The 16,198-nt window shown below is 43.8% G+C and overlaps 1 protein-coding gene across 1 annotated transcript in view; it reads left to right on the top strand.

Annotated features, from left to right (window-relative positions):
* Positions 1 to 13,917, top strand: part of znf292b (zinc finger protein 292b) — a 42,000-nt gene extending 28,083 nt beyond the window's left edge. The window contains exons 7-8 of the mRNA XM_015975472.3: positions 5,019 to 5,160; positions 6,796 to 13,917. Coding sequence (XP_015830958.1) covers positions 5,019 to 5,160; positions 6,796 to 13,494 — 6,841 coding nt within the window. The 3' untranslated portion in view covers positions 13,495 to 13,917. The remainder of the gene's footprint in view (positions 1 to 5,018; positions 5,161 to 6,795) is intronic.
* Positions 13,918 to 16,198: the final 2,281 nt, after the last annotated feature.

Genomic DNA, 16,198 nt, shown 5'->3' with positions numbered 1-16,198 from the left:
ACATGGTTTATACGCTGCCTGGAGCCAGGTGTCACTCCCTCTGCTTGCATCAGAGGTTAGAAGCTTTGATGTAAAGGGCATCGTTTTACTCCCAAAAATAAGCCGTTATGTATTGTAAAACAAAATACACAAGAGAAGTGTTGCAAACTGTATTTTGGACAGAGTTTTATATGAAAAAAAATAGGTACCCTGCTGCAATTTTCTCCAAGTTCTAACGTCGGCATCGACCCTGTGGCCCTGGAGTGCAAACCACACCAGCTAATCACTGAAGACTCCACAAATCCATTATACATACAGATTATGATTTGATTTGGTCCAAATGGGAAATTACACAATGAAATGAATGTAAATGTGGCGACTGCAGTAACTAATAATATGATTATATGTAATGTTGATAGCATGATCTGAAAGGCTGTGAACCTGAGACGATATAAAACGGTTCTCATTTCTGCCCGTATTTAAAGCCCGACTAAAGCTTCATTTTTAGATCCGTTTCTCTTCTCCGGCCTGCTGACGGTAGATTACAGGGCTGTATGTGCGGTGCGCCTCGCAGCAGTGAAGCTCATCTTGTGAGCATTTGGAGAGAATGCATTCTCTTATGCAGAAATTTACTCTTCTTGGAGCGCTTTTGCATGTTCTGCATCTCGGGAGGGGCAGCACTGGTGATGAACAGTGTTGGGAACGTTACTTTAAAAAGGTAATTAGTTATAGTTACTGATGACTTTGTCAAAAAAGTAACTCAGTTACTGAGTTACAAGATTATAAAAGTAACTAATTACCAAGAAAAATAACTACTTGGTTACTTTTTTCATTAAAGCATGCAAGAATGACTACAACAGTGAAATACAAATGACTAATGACTGGAACATAATAAAATGTTTTTATAAATCTGAATAATTTAAAAAAATAAGCACTCAACAGGAGGAACTACTAACAGGAGCATTACACTTATCTAGACTATTAAAAGGTCACTGTGTGATATTTAACAAGTCCCCAATCAGCTAACATTTAAAATTGCAAATAGAAACACCTGTAAAGTTTCCTGAGCCTTTAAATGGTTTCTCAGTCTAGTTAAATTACAGAAATGAATGTAATTTTGTACAGTATTGTAATTTTTCCAGCTTCACATAATTGTGTGTTATTAGCAGCATTTCTGTTGCTGCTAATCTAGTAACGGTTAAATAAATAAATAAATAAATAAATAAAATCCTTTAAAATGACACTAGAAGAGGCACAAGCCTGATGGAGGACTCACATTTACTAACGTGGGTCAGACCCAACCACAGAAGAGCTGAAGCTGGGTGGTGAACACACACAGGTAGTTCTGATAACACCTGAGCTCCATGTCGTCTGAGACTGATGCATCAGTGTTATAGCGGGACTAAACACATGATCAGGAACAGGTTACAGCTGGACGATCTAAGAAGGTAGAAGGTCAGGACGTCTGAGCGGTGAACAGGTGAGCGGACCTTCGGGACGTCCCGCTGTCACGCTAAGAAGGGCACGGCTGCAGACTCACACCTGCAGCCGTAGATATTCATCACGTCTTCCTCGTTCTTCACGGCCGAGATGCTCTTGGATGAAAACATCTACCTCTTTAGCTCCTGATCAGCTGATGATGACAGCTTCAACACACCGCGCTGCTTAACGCACGCATTTCCTTACCAGTAACAGAAACGACGTTTTGTTAAAAGAAGACGTAATTAATTAGTTTGCTCGTTACTGAAAGAAATATTTTTTTATTAACGCGGTTATTTTAAACGGCGTTATTCCCATCACTGCTCTGTTGTGTCTACAGCAGCAGCGACTGAGACGGTGAGGGTCTCCGCCCACCCGGCCAATCATCTTGGTGTTTGTAAGTGTGTTACCGACACCTCTCTCTCCCTGGCTGCAGCTGAAGTGTGGCGGTCAGAAAGCCTCACACTGCTGCTCAACGTTCGACAAGCACATAGTAACGCACAGCCTTCCGTCCCCAGTAACGGTAACGGCGTTGCAGCAGTGGGAAGAGTAATTAGATTATTCCGTTACCTAAAAAAGAACGCCGTTAGTAACGCCGTTATACTTAAACGGCGTTACTCCCAACACTGGTGATGAATGCCATTTTGAATCCAAAATGGCTCATCTAGGTGATTATTGCAGGTCTGTTGTGAGTGTGTCTCACCTTTTTCACCCTTGACCCGCAACGTTCCTGAGATGGAAGAAGGAAGAGCCAACAAGAGAACTGACATGAGAATCCAGGGTGAGAGCTGGGTCAAAGGTCACGCCAAGATTCCTGATGGAGGGTTTGGTGTGAGAAGCAAGCTGACCAAGAGAGTCTCTGACTTTGGGAACCAGCTTGTCTGGGGCACAGATGAGGATGATGCCACAGCAGGGAGTCTGCACCGTTGATGGTGTTACATTATATCTGTAGCTATGGATCAGGGTCAGGGCTGCCACAAACCACTATTTTAATAGTCGACTAATCACCAGTTTTGTTGATTAGTTGATTAATCGTGTCATTCATAAAAGTGAACCTTATTGCACCAGGATTCTGTAATAAACCCATCGTTAGCGTCTAGTCTGAATGTGATCATCTATGTGCCATCTAATAATAAAGACGAGATGATGGCTAATCAAACAACTTTAATGAACTTTTTGTAACCTGTTAATACAAATGCTACAGTCAGATGGAGGTACGCACCTACAGATTAATAATTATCTTATATCTAATAATGTAGGCTAAGATTCAACACAAAATGTTTTATGCTTAAAAAATATTAGTTTCTCGATTGCTGTCAGCAACTTTTTATTTTATCGTTTAACGCATTATGTTCTAATGTTTATTATTTGTGTCCAGAGAGAAACACACACACACACGCGCACCACACACACACACCCCTTAAGGTTGTTTCATATTTCTTTTCCATCATGTGGGTGAAATGGTATTAGCCTGGTAGGTAGTACCAGCTCAACCCAGTTTCCCTGTGTCCGTCTACAAGGGAGTACGGCAAGTCATTTTAATATTTAATCAACAACAGCTCTCTGTAATTCCTGTTCTATATAACAATAATATCATTTATCCTCGTCCAAATAATATTCTGACTGATGGAATTTAAAAGATATGAACAAGTAGAAATGGCTTGTAAGTAATCCGTAATAACAGCTGCACTCGTCGGGATTAACTCATCATGTCTCCCTGGCCAGCTGCCAACAGCTTACAGAAACTCAAAAAGGCTTTTAGGCAAGTATGATTAAAGGTGTGGAACACTGAAAACCTAGTTTTTTATGATTATTTCTGATCCTAAAGGGTCACTCTGAGTGTTTCATGCAGGCTGAACATGAGAATAGTCTCCTACACCGATCTCCTGCAGTAGCTTCTGATAGAAAACAGACGGTGAATCTCTAGGATGAGAAAATCCTGACAGCTCTACATCACCCTGTCACTGACATTCATGGACTCATCTGAGACTTTTTGTGCTCTACATTTTATTTATTTATTTCTACTCTGTATGGAAGAGGACTAGAGCCACTGACAAGAAAAGAAAAGAAGGAGAATTCTTACATTTTTCTCAGAATTTTGACTATTTTCTCAAAATTATGACTTTTAATCTCGGAGTTCTGACAGGGAATTCAGCGAAAAAAGTCAGAATTCTTTCTTTTCTTTTCAGTGGCCCTAATCCCCTTCCGTACCTCTGACTTTACAGAGGCAACTGACCTTTTTTATACAAATTTTCTTTTTGTGAGGACAATTTAACATCCAGCTCTCCTGAACTTCTTCACATTGTCGGTCGGTCGGTCGGTCGGTCGGTCGTAAAGAGTTACAGCTACATGTCACAAATGTCACACAGGAACTTTTAATTATAATTAATGTAATTTTTTTTAAAGTCCATCTAGGGGTGGGCAATATCATGTCATTCATAATATTACCAATTATTATTTCCTTCCAAGAAAAATAAATCCATCATGTTAAGCTAACTTCACTGATGTAGTTGCATCCACTAAACAGTCATGTGTTCATCAGCATGAAGTTATTGAAGTTATCTAAGCAAACATGGCTGGAATCAGTTTTACATGTAGTCTGTGTCTCTAAGTGTGTGTGCTGCTGTAATGAGTGGATGTCCCCACTGTGGGACTAATAACATTTACTCTATTCTATTATATTCATTCATATCAGCCAGTAGGAAAAAAACGTTTGAGGAATTTTGGCCTTTCCAGGCTTCCGTACCAGTAACCTGTTTATGGAAGAGGGGTTTGTCTCACGAACAGGAAAAACACACTGGTGAAGTGGTGAATTAAAATACCAGGATTCCTAATGTTTTAACTCGCTGTGTCACGAACTAATGTAGGAGAGGGAACATGTGAGTGAGTCACCCCGGTAGGGAGCCCAGCTTGCTGTGAGCCAGCGATCTGTGGCTGATGAGTGAAAACAAAAGAAAAACACTCGGGACTGAAGCTCCGTCAACACCGGCTGGCGACCGCGACGCGGCTGCATTTCTAAATAAAGCATGTCATTTTGGCGGCGCACGCAGCTGCAGCTCACGGTTCTAGGAGAAAGAACCGGGCATGCCCGTCCCATCAACAGCAGGTGGAGCTCACCGCTCCGCCCATCTCACAACCAGAGCGGAAAAAAAACATCGGCTTGAATTCTACAGACGGGATTTTGTGTGTGAAATAACGCCAGTTAAAGTATTAAGTGTTGTTTGTGTGCATGTTGTTCAGTAGCTGATGCTATCATTAATATCATGTTTGTTTCCCGTAAGCCCTACGCACTGTGAGTGATGTGTGTTTGGGGAGCAGGCGCTGGTTTAGCGTGAGACTGGAGGTGTGGCGTGAGAGCGTGTGAAGAGGGTCAGATGTGTGTGTCTCACACTCAGTGCGTGAGAGTTGGCAGCCTTGTGACCTCTAACCTTCAGTGTTCCTGGTTGATACACCAGAATACTTGGGTATTGTGTCTTACGTCACAAAGAGGCCGAGTAGAAACTTGCATTAATAACAAAATTCCATTCTGTAAAATAGATTTTCCTTTTTCTCCCAAACAGGGAACTCACTCTGTTCTGGAGCAAGCTGCTGAAGCGACTGGAGTCATCCGAGCAGGCCTTCCTCGACAAATGCCAGCAGATGTCTCTGGCGTCCAAATCTGCATACCACATCTTGTTCCTTATCAAAGTCATCCAGTCGGAGGTTAGTAGATGGCCCTCTGTTGTGTTGGTCAGCGGGGATTTACAGTGCCTCATCAGGCCATTAAGATAAAAATAGATTCATTTATTTTGTTAAATAGTAATAAAAATGGGAAAATGAAAAGTTGAGGTTAAAAATGTGAAGGAAGAAAAAGGTAATCACAGGATCCCGAGACACAGAGTTGGTAGAAGCAGCAGCATGAAGAGAAGATGCATGGAATGAATCATTAGTTTGAACGTGCATCGTTTCAGCCAATAAAACAGCATCAAGTAAATAAAGTGTTGACATGTTCTAAAGGAGCTTAGGCTCTTATTGTTTCTCCTCCTCCGGTTTGTTCAGAAATAGATTCATAAAATAAAAAATACATCATTTATTACATTAGATGAACATGTTGCTATATAGCCTTGCCTATATTTCTACGTGAGCTGATTATAGCGAGATAAAGATGGTGAGAAGAAAAAGGAAATGTGTTTATACATTTTTATTTTATTTATTTAACCAGGAAGTCCCACCGAGATTAAAAACCTCATTTTCAAGGGCGTCCTGGCCCAGAGGCAGTTACAGTTACAGGTGTTTCTCTTACACAGACATGTTGTGTACGAGACTACAGAAGGCGGTTCCACCACAAGGAATCCGTCTCAAGGGTTCGTAGTCTGGTTTTAAATGTAATCATGGAGATAAACTCGGTTCATTTCCAGTTTCCCTGCAGCCTGGTCCATGCAGAGTGAACGAAAGCCCTTTTGCCCCGTTCAGTGCGAGCAAACAGAACTCAAAGTAACAGCTGATCATTTCTACGCAGACTTCTCTGTGAGATTAAGTTACAGATGTAGGTGGGTAGTAATCCAAGCCTATTCACCCATTCACACACGGATGGTGATGAGCTACGATGTAGCCACAGCTGCCCTGGGGCGCACTGACAGAGGCGAGGCTGCCGAACACGGGCGCCACCGGTCCCTCCGACCACCACCAGCTGGCAAGGCGGGTTAAGTGGACGTCGGATTTCGTGGTGGAGAGGGATCCCAAGAAATGGTGTCTTGGAGCAGAGAGTTTTACACGGATGTTTTATCTTCAAACTGGCTGGCAGCGGTCTCAGACAGTCCAGGAAAATGAGATCTAAAACTATCCAGCACCATTTCCCTCTTTAGCAGTTCAGCAGAGAGTCGTCGTATGTCCTCTTTAAGGTCTTCAATTCTTTTATTTGCCTTAGAAAGCTTAAAGGCGTCGTGGTGGGGCAGAAGCTACGGGAGGAGCTGAGCTGCCTCTGTCGGGTCCGAAAAATCCAGAGATCAGTGACAGGAAATAACAGGTTTTAAGAGGAATTAGAGCTCAAAAAGTAGGAGCTGAAGGAAACGCGTCTGCCACGTCTCATCGAGCCTGACACCAAGGTGTTTGTGTGTGTGGACCACCTCTATCTTTCCCACAAGAGTGGTCACTGAGGGCTTGCTCAGAGGTCTTTGTCAGAGTTTAATTCATTCAGTTCTGTCCTTCAAGCATCTGTGAACCGTGAGGTTGCATGTTCAGACAATCCCAAACAGCTTGGTCTACAGTGTCAACGGCTTTTGACGGATCAGCAGTATGCCAACAATCACCTTTGTAGCTGCAGTGATAAATGAACAACTTTTGTTTTTCTCTTCTCAGCTTGATGGTTTTGGCCTCCCGGTGTGCATTGAAATGTGCATCAGAGCTCTGAAGATGACATCGGACGACGTTAAAGCCAGAGGAGCTGTGTGTAAAACAATGTCCTGTTTGCTTCCAACTGACCTGGAAGTGAAGCGAGCCTGTCAGCTGACAGAGTTTTTACTGGAACCCACAGTGGATGCTTACTATGCAGTTGGAACGCTTTATAATGAACCAGATCAAAAACTAGAGGAGGAGAACATGCCTATTTCCAACTCGCTGCGTTGTGAGCTTCTACTAGTTTTAAAAACCTTGTGGCCCTTTGACCCAGAGTTCTGGGATTGGAAAACATTAAAGCGTCATTGCCTCGCATTAATGGGTGAAGAGGCGTCAATTGTTTCGTCCATCGACTCACTGAATGAACCCGAGACCCCGGAGGAAGAGGAAGAATACTCCAGTCTGGCTGGTTTCAATATCACTGACTACCTAACACGAGGCACATTTGGATTTCAAGATGGGACCGATAAGAAACGGAAAAACCAGGAGATAAAGAAACTAAGGCAAAAGGGTTTAGTGTCTGGCCGGTTCCGAAACTGGCAGGCCTATATGCAGTACTGTGTCCTCTGTGACAAAGAGTTTCTTGGTCATCGGATCGTTCGACACGCTCAGACTCATCTAAGCAATGGAGTCTATTCCTGCCCCATATGTACTGAAACCTTTGCCACCAGAGACACGTTGATTCCCCACGTAACGTCCCATGTAAAACAGTCATCCAAGGAAAGGCTAAGTTCAATGAAAACCAACAACTCACTGGTTGATTTTAAAACCTCAACCCTGCCCCCTGCAGCATCAAAGGCCAAGACACTCAATCAGCTTCACAAAAACAAGAGTTCGTTTAGACAGAAAGCGATCAGAACTAAAAGTTTTAAACCGCCAGTCAAACGTGAGGCAGAGATTAGTGAGGACAACATGTGTCCAGTTGGACAATGTAGGAGGAGCTTCAAGTTTTTCAAAAATCTTATCGCCCATATTAAAGATCATGGGGACAACGAGGAAGCTAAAACTTTTCTGGAGCTGTGGTACAACAAAGTTGTTTGTCAGTATTGTCGTCGTCATTTTATTAGTGTGACCCATCTGAATGATCATTTACAAGCTCACTGTGGTGTCAAACCCTACATATGTGTGCAGTTGAACTGCAAGGCTTGCTTTGCAACTAACACGGAACTTCTCGTACATAAAAAGACGCACACCATTTTCAAGGCTAGGTGCATGTTTCCAAATTGTGGCAAAATTTTCAACGCTGCTTTCAAATTGTACGACCACGAAGCACATCATTACAGAACATTCACTTGTAAAGATGCGGACTGTGGAAAGGTGTTCCATTCACAACAGCAGCTAGATCTGCACCTTGACAATCATAATGCCCAAAAGAACAAAATTGCAATTCCTTCACAGTCTTCAACAAACATACAGTCTGGTTCTTCACTTGGTCATCAGATGTCTTCAAATCCCTCTCTGCCTAAGCAAGATGAGAACTTAAACAGTGGGGACACTGGTAAAACAAATCCTGGAAAGCCGCTGCTTTCTATTGAGAGTTTACTAAAGTCCTCTCAAGAGCCCAAGGAAATGTTGAAACAAGGCAAAGCTAAATGTGACCATCCAAATCCAGCTGCCCCAACAAGTCAGATGTACACTTCTAATAATTCTGTGATTCAGTCTGTGCGGTCTCACCTTGATGATCTTAACAGACGTGGAGAAGTCCATCAGTCCTTGGAGTGTGCCATGCCACAACAAAGAAAGCATTCAGTACTTGCATTTGAAGCTAGTGTTCAAAAGCTCCAAAACCAGCCACAACTGCTCCCCAGTAATGTAAATACTCAAGCGGTACGTTACAACTCTAACGGTAATATATCCATGCCATTGCTCCATGGGTCGATGTCCTGTAGGAGCATGCTGACGGTATCACTGTCTCGCCTGTCTGCAGAAACAGCAATGTCCCAACCACTCCCCCCAACTGTAAGCCCCAAGCAACCTACTAGGAGTAAACCAGAGAATTCCACAACTCCCTCAAACATCACAGGTCCCGCACCAGGACACAGGGAGAGGTTTCATTGTGCCTTTCCTACATGTGAACGACATTATAGCTCCTATAAAAATGTTACCAAACACATGAAAGTGGTTCACTCAGATTTCTATGAGCAATGGAAACTTTCCCGAACTGAAATTAAAAAAACCTATGGTCCTGTGCGGCGCACACCATCCATGCGGCATTTGAGTTCAGCCTCCTTTGTCCAAAACAAGAATGCTAAAGGTGTACAGACTCCTGGATCTCGGGCACAGAATGTTATTCAGTCACCTCCTTATATTGATGGGACAAAGAGCTCAAACTGCCCCAATTCCTTACCAGTACTTCAGTCATCGCCGCCTAATGTTAATGGTTCTGTACGTTTAGCTAATAATTCGAAACCAATCGCTGTTTCTCATCCAGAAACGGACAGAAATCTGACATCATCACAGTCTCGGGGCTCAGGCAGTAAAAGTTGGAACTCCGTTTCTGGAAGTGAACAAGTTCACAACTCTCGCTCTTCTCCAGCCTTTCAATCTAATCAAAAGGCGATGTCGCGAGGTAGTTCTATCACCACAACTCTGCCTCTCAATGTTCCAACGTGTTCTATGATAGGATCAACAAAAAACACAGAGGCCTTACTGCCACAGCTCAACAGCAGGCCTCAGTCTACTATTCCTTCGTGTATTAAACATGCAAAGGAAGTGCTTCAACATGTGAAGTCCCCTTCATCGTGTACACCATCTGTGCCCTCTGCTTCTAAGACACTAAAGAAAACAAGGGCAAGTCAAGAACAGCCCAATTTTTCCTCTTTTGAGGCAAACAAAGGCTGCAAAGACAGCCAACCACAATATGGCTTTGAGCAGTCTGAAAAAAGTCCAAATCAGAAACGCTCTAGAAAGTACACAAGAACCAAATGCCCAGCCATCATTAAAGATGGGAAGGTCTTTTGCCGGAGGTGTTTCAGGCAATTTGCTAGTCCAAAATCCCTTGGAGGTCATTTGTCTAAGCGGACAACGTGCAAACCATATCAAGAGTCGGAATTAAATTCTGACTTGCCCCAGTCGTTTCTCAATCTTCTCAATTCAGAGGACATAGTTGGCACCTCTGAGTCACAACCTCCTTACACTTGTGCTGATGTTTATCAAAAGTCAAATAAGATGGTAACAAGTGGCTCATTGTCAACAAAAGATTTCTCCACTCCTAATAATATTCAAGAACACCTGGATACATATGAAAATGGAGAGTCTAGTGATGATATTCTTAAGCAAATTATGGCTGAATCCAATATGACAGATCTTTTCATTGATCCACCAATTCCCCAGCCATTATTTCAAAACCCTTGTGCTCCCTATGGGGTTAGTGAGCATTTACTTGGCTCCTCCGTGATACAACATACAGAAAAGATCCAGCTGAAACCAGACACTAACCCATATAGTGCAGGTTGTTGTCCTCAGCCAGGAAGTAGTAGATTCCCAGAGAATAAATTCCCTGCCCCACTTTTTTCACAACTGCTTCCAGAGCCTCCCTCTACTATTGGTATGGGCAGTGATTGTAAAAGCAACACAATACCTCCAGGAATTCAGGGTGCAGGAAATAACCCCAAGACAATTGAGCCAAAACTAAATGCAGGTTCAAAATCAGTAATGCAAACAATATTTGATGGTCCGCTTGGTCGGGCAATAATGGGTTGTGGGCAGATGGACGGTCAAAGGAAGGTAGCAGAGAAAAACATAAAAAAGAAGCTACGTGAGCAGATTTTAGCTGGTGACTTTCACCGAAGAAACATCTTGTGTCATTCTGGCAACAGTGACTCTAAAACCAGTCCCGGATCATCAGGCTTGGCAGCTAGTCCATCCACAGATTGTGGATTTCAACAGTATTCTCATGATGCCAACAGTGGTTCAGTTATTAAAGGACAGGCCTTTGAAGGAACATATGACATGATCCCAGATTCCTCTGGTGGCATTGAACCACTACTGAACTCGCAGAGTTTTACTTGTTTCAGAGAGACTGCCACCATGCATGAGGAGCGCCCTAGCCCTCCAGCTATTTCACTAAGTATTCCAGATCCAGAACCCGCTGTGAACTCTGAAAACAATCAACCGTGTTTGACAGAAATTCAGTTTGCATTTGAAAGGCTGGATTTGTTCAGAGAAAAATCTGAGCAGTTGTCAACTTCTGTGAAAGAAAGTAGCACTCATGCAAGCTGCCAGATGGCTTCTCCTAGGTTAAAGTCCAGAAGATCAACCCCATCGACCATTGTCAAAAAATTAGCTTGTGAAAACTGTTCCTTTAGTTCTGTATCAGGTGAAAGCCTGTGGAAACACCTCTCCAAAGTACACAACTATACAATTGAAAGGGTTAATGAAGTCAAAAGAAGGCTTGGGCTATATGCGCCATTCAAATGTCTAAAATGTACAAAGGCATTCACTCGAAACTCTAACCTTCGTTCTCACTATCTTTCAATTCACAAATTATCAAATGATGAAATCGCAGAACTTGACATGAAACGCAAGGAAGCTAAAGCGGCGGCTGCTTGTACTATCCAGAACCAACCTCAGATTATAAACCATTCTCCAGTCACTCAGATCCCAAAGTCCCCTCGTCCAACTGTGGGTAACGGTGAGTGTCTGTATCCGCTCCAAGACGCTGTGAAACGAGAGCAGTTTGTCCCTAATATTAGTGCAGCCTTCAATGATCCTTCTAAGCCTCAAGGTGACAATCACTGCTCAGTCATACGCCCCCTGCAGACCCTTTCCATGCACAGCCTTGAAATGGCACCATCAGCTCAGACTTCCGCGGCAATACAAGCAGGCATGGCATCTGAACGGCTGTCAAAATCACAAAGAAACGTGCCTAAGATACACAGCCAGCAGGTCACAAGTCCGCCTTTTCCTGTCATCCAGGATTTGTCTGTCACTCTTACAAAGGCTAAAGGACCATTTAGTAACAAAAAAGGCTCTTTAAGTAGACCAGATGTACTTAAACCAAATGTAGGCATTCCTAAGAAGGCTAGAGGAAGAAAACCAAAACAAGTTGACAGTGCAAGTCCGTATAGACCATATCGCTGTGTTCATCAAGGCTGTGTGGCAGCCTTCGCCATTCAGCACAATCTGATCCTCCACTACAGGGCGGTGCACCAGTCCGCCTTGTCAGCACTGGAAGTGAATGAAGAGCAGGATCAGTGCGAAGGAGCAGAAGCGACGGACTGTCCTAAAGAAAAGCCAGAGCCAGAAGTCCCTCAGGCCACTGAATTCCGATGTCAAGTGACAGACTGTTGCTGTATTTTCCAAGAAGTCCCCAACCTCTTCCTGCATTACATTCACCTTCATGAATTCACTGTTGATAAAGTTGGAAGTCTCCTGTCTGACATCAAACTCGGCAAGTTCACGTGTGGTCACCAAGGATGCACAGAGTCCTTCAAAGCTCTGAGAAAATATATTAGTCATGTAAAAGAAGAACACAAGGATCTAAACCTGGGCAAATGTGACCTTGGACAAGTCTCGTTCAGGTGTGAAGTAGAAGGATGTGATAGGTCCTATGCAACCAAGTCAAACATGCTCCGACATTTAATGAAAAAGCATAATGACCTGTACCTGTGTAAACTCAAGAAAGACCGCAGAAAGGAGGAACAGACGAAACCGAAGTCAAAAATATTGCATTACCAAATGACTAAGCCAAGTAATGGAAAGGAAAACATTGAAAGCAACAAAAAGATTCTCCTGAGACAAAACAGGACTAAGAGGCTGGTCAGACCTAAGAAGAAACACTGGTTGAAGTATGGAAACCCTTCTCTGAAGTCCAAATTGGAGGCAGCTGCGTTATGCACAAAGAAATTTCCTCTACAATATGCTTGTATGATCAAAAGTTGTACATCAGTTATGAAATCTGAACGAAGCATACTCAAACATTACGTTGGACATGGACTGTCTGAGAAGTACCTGGAACAGCACAGGAGTCACTTCATTTTCTGTAAGAAGTTCTCCAAACTGAGGTGCCGTTCTATCAGGAGTGACGACTCCAAATCCGACAACACCTCCGACCTCTCGGACGAGACCACTTCAGACTCCATCCTGGAGGGGGGTGGATCTGAAAGTTCAAAGCCTGTTCTGCGTAGAAGGACCTCGACAGGGATACCTGTTGTATTGTTCAATACCAAGTTATCAGCTGATGAGAGCTCCAATGGCTCAGTGGTGCTAAAGCGCAAACGAGGACGGCCGCGAAAGTTCAGCGAGAAATTACTCAAACGGAAGAAAGTTTTTGAAACGACCAAGTCTGATCCCACCGGGCAGCAGGAGGAGGAGGAGGAGGAGGAGGAGGAAGTGCATTCCTCTGGTGGTCCTGCAGTGGTCCCTGAGAGCGCGCAGCCAGCTACCCCCCTGGCCTTGTTTAAACCAATGGGATTTGAAATGTCTTTCTTAAAATTTCTGGAACAGTCCAAATCTGAAAGTAGCACAAAGCCTGTGAGCGGGAAGACGCTTGCGTGCTCCAACCTCAAAAACACCCGTGTCAAGTTCAGCAACCGCCAGAACATAAAATCTCTTGGCAAGGTCAGAATCCATTTAGATGCGTCCTTCTCGGGCGTCACAGACTCCATGTTGAAACAGCTGCAGGACATGCGTCCAGCTGTGGTGGTAGTTAAATGTCATTAATTTGTGCTTTGGGGCAGAATCTCAGGACTTGAATGAATTGACTGCTGTAGACTTTTCCCCATGTTTTACTCTTGCTGTCAGCTTCCTAGTAATATATGTACAGTTTTCCCTTTTTTATAATGTAAAGCATGTTTTAAAGACTTTCTTCTGGCAAGTAAAACGCCATCAGCCTGTGGTGTGTGGACACTGATAAAGGAGCTGTAACGTGTAGTTTGTGAAGATGTTGATAAATGTGTTGTCTGTACTGTTGAAATGGCTTAGACACCAGCTGTCTGATTTAACAGCAGCTTTTATTTCCTTTATACATTTTTATTAACGCTGCCAATAAGCAGTTTGGTTGTTTAAAGTTTGGTGCGCGTGCATGTGACAATAGAAGATCGTTTTGTAAAACATTTGACATTAAACTCCTCCGTTAAAATCCCAGCGCTTTACCTGCGGCTTTAATTCAAATCCCATAATGAGCAATGGTCTCTCTCTCTCCTCTCTCTCTCTCTCTCTCTCTCTCTCTCTCTCTCTCTCTCTCTCTCTCTCTCTCTCTCTCTCTCTCTCTCTCTCTCTCTCTCTCTCTCCTCTCCTCTCTCCTTCTCTCTCTCTCTCCTCTCTCTCTCTCTCTCTCTCTCTCTCTCTCTCTCTCTCTCTCTCTCTCTCTCTCTCTCCTCTCTCTCTCTCTCCTCTCTCTCTCTCTCTCTCTCTCTCTCTCTCTCTCTCCTCTCTCTCTCCCTCCTCTCTCTCTCTCTCCCCTCTCTCCTCTCTCCTCTCTCTCTCTCTCTCCCTCTCTCTCTCTCTCCTCTCTCTCTCTCTCCTCTCTCTCTCTCTCTCTCTCTCTCTCTCTCTCTCTCTCTCTCCTCTCTCTCTCTCCCTCTCCTCTCTCTCTCTCTCCTTTCTCTCTCCCTCCTCTCTCTCTCCCCTCTCTCCTCTCTCTCTCTCCTCTCTCTCCCTCCTCTCTCTCTCCCCCCTCTCTCCTCTCTCTCTCTCCTCTCTCTCTCTCCTCTCTCTCTCTCTCTCTCTCCTCTCTCTCTCTCTCTCTCCTCTCTCTCTCTCTCCTTTCTCTCTCTCTCCTCTCTCTCTCTCCTCTCTCTCTCTCCTCTCTCTCTCTCTCTCCTCTCTCTCTCTCTCTCTCCCCTCTCTCTCTCCTCTCTCTCTCTCTCTCTTCTCTCTCTCTCTCTCCCCTCTCCTCTCTCTCTCTCTCTCTCTCTCTCTCCTCTCTCTCTCCCCTCTCTCCTCTCTCTCTCTCCTCTCTCTCTCTCCTCTCTCTCCCTCCTCTCTCTCTCCCCTCTCATCTCTCTCTCCTCTCTCTCCCTCCTCTCTCTCTCCTCTCTCTCACTCTCTCCTCTCTCTCACTCTCTCTCTCCTCTCTCTCACTCTCTCTCCCTCCTCTCTCTCTCCCCTCTCTCTCTCCTCTCTCTCCCTCCTCTCTCTCACTCTCTCTCTCTCTCTCTCCTCTCTCTCACTCTCTCTCTCCTCTCCCTCCTCTCTCTCTCCCCTCTCCTCTCTCTCTCTCTCCTCTCTCTCTCCCTCCTCTCTCTCTCCCCTCTCCTCTCTCTCCTCTCTCTCACTCTCTCTCTCCTCTCCCTCCTCTCTCTCTCCCCTCTCCTCTCCCTCCTCTCTCTCCCCTCTCTCTCACTGTCGCGTGCCCGTCCCATTTACCGGTTCCTTTAAAACCCAGTTCCGTTAGAACTTATGAGACGGTGCATCCATCAGGGTTCGGGGGTGTATCGACGAGTATAATCGTACCAGATCCGGGTTTGGACTATCTAATTAGAATCTTGTCTTTTATTTTAAAGGTGAAATGACTTGCACGAATAGCCAGCCCCAGAGTACTACACTTCTTTTAAACTCGTTACCTTTTGGTTAAGATACTAGAGAGAAGTCTGGAGGCAAGCCAAGCCTCTCAGCAATTGTTTGGGCTACCCGGAATTAATTGCGCCTCTAACAGCTTATGTGGGAGGTTGGTAACTATAAAATGATTTATGCTAGTTGATCAGGCTATCATAATTTTATCAATTTATTTATTAATCCAACCTTCCAGCTGATTAGAGACTTTTTCAACCTGCAATCAGAGCCAAAATAACCTCGAATATTTTGCTTTTATCGCCCTTAAGACAACTCGTTACTCGCAAGGAGGGGAAAGTTAAAACTTCCCTTATCTTAAGGTTTCTTTATATTATTCTGTTATAAACTGTAAAGTAAGTCCTGATAATTCAGAGACCGATCTTCGACATGCTTACCTCTGTGCAATTATGGCCAGGGCCCCAAACGTGAAGCTTTAGAGAAAATCTGAAAGAATCAGGATTATGTTTCTTTTTCAAAAAAGTTTTATTACAAAATCAAAATACAAAAAATGGGTAGATGAAAAAACAACTGCTATCCCCCACGGAGGAATTAGTTCAAAATGATTAAATAAGAGTTAGTTTACACCAGCTCTTGTCTTCTCAGAATCTCCCCAAGAACGAAGCCCCGCTCGATCTGAGCTGCATCCTTTTATATCACTTCTGAGACTGCTCTAAACAATGTAAGAGTCACAAGTCATTCTCTCCTGACAGTTTAAGTCAAGGGGTCATTTACCAGATACACTTTTTTAGCTCTACATAAGACATTTGGTATCATTTTCACTACATGCAGTATTCACATGAGGGCACAAAAGTTACATTCTGCACTCCTGGAATGAGAGCACAGGTCATAAATCTTCATATTGGTAGCAAAT

The sequence above is a fragment of the Nothobranchius furzeri genome, chromosome 3 (genome assembly GCF_043380555.1).
Source record: "Nothobranchius furzeri strain GRZ-AD chromosome 3, NfurGRZ-RIMD1, whole genome shotgun sequence".
In the NCBI taxonomy this organism is placed as follows: domain Eukaryota; kingdom Metazoa; phylum Chordata; class Actinopteri; order Cyprinodontiformes; family Nothobranchiidae; genus Nothobranchius; species Nothobranchius furzeri.
This window is presented reverse-complemented; position numbering and strand designations above follow the sequence as displayed.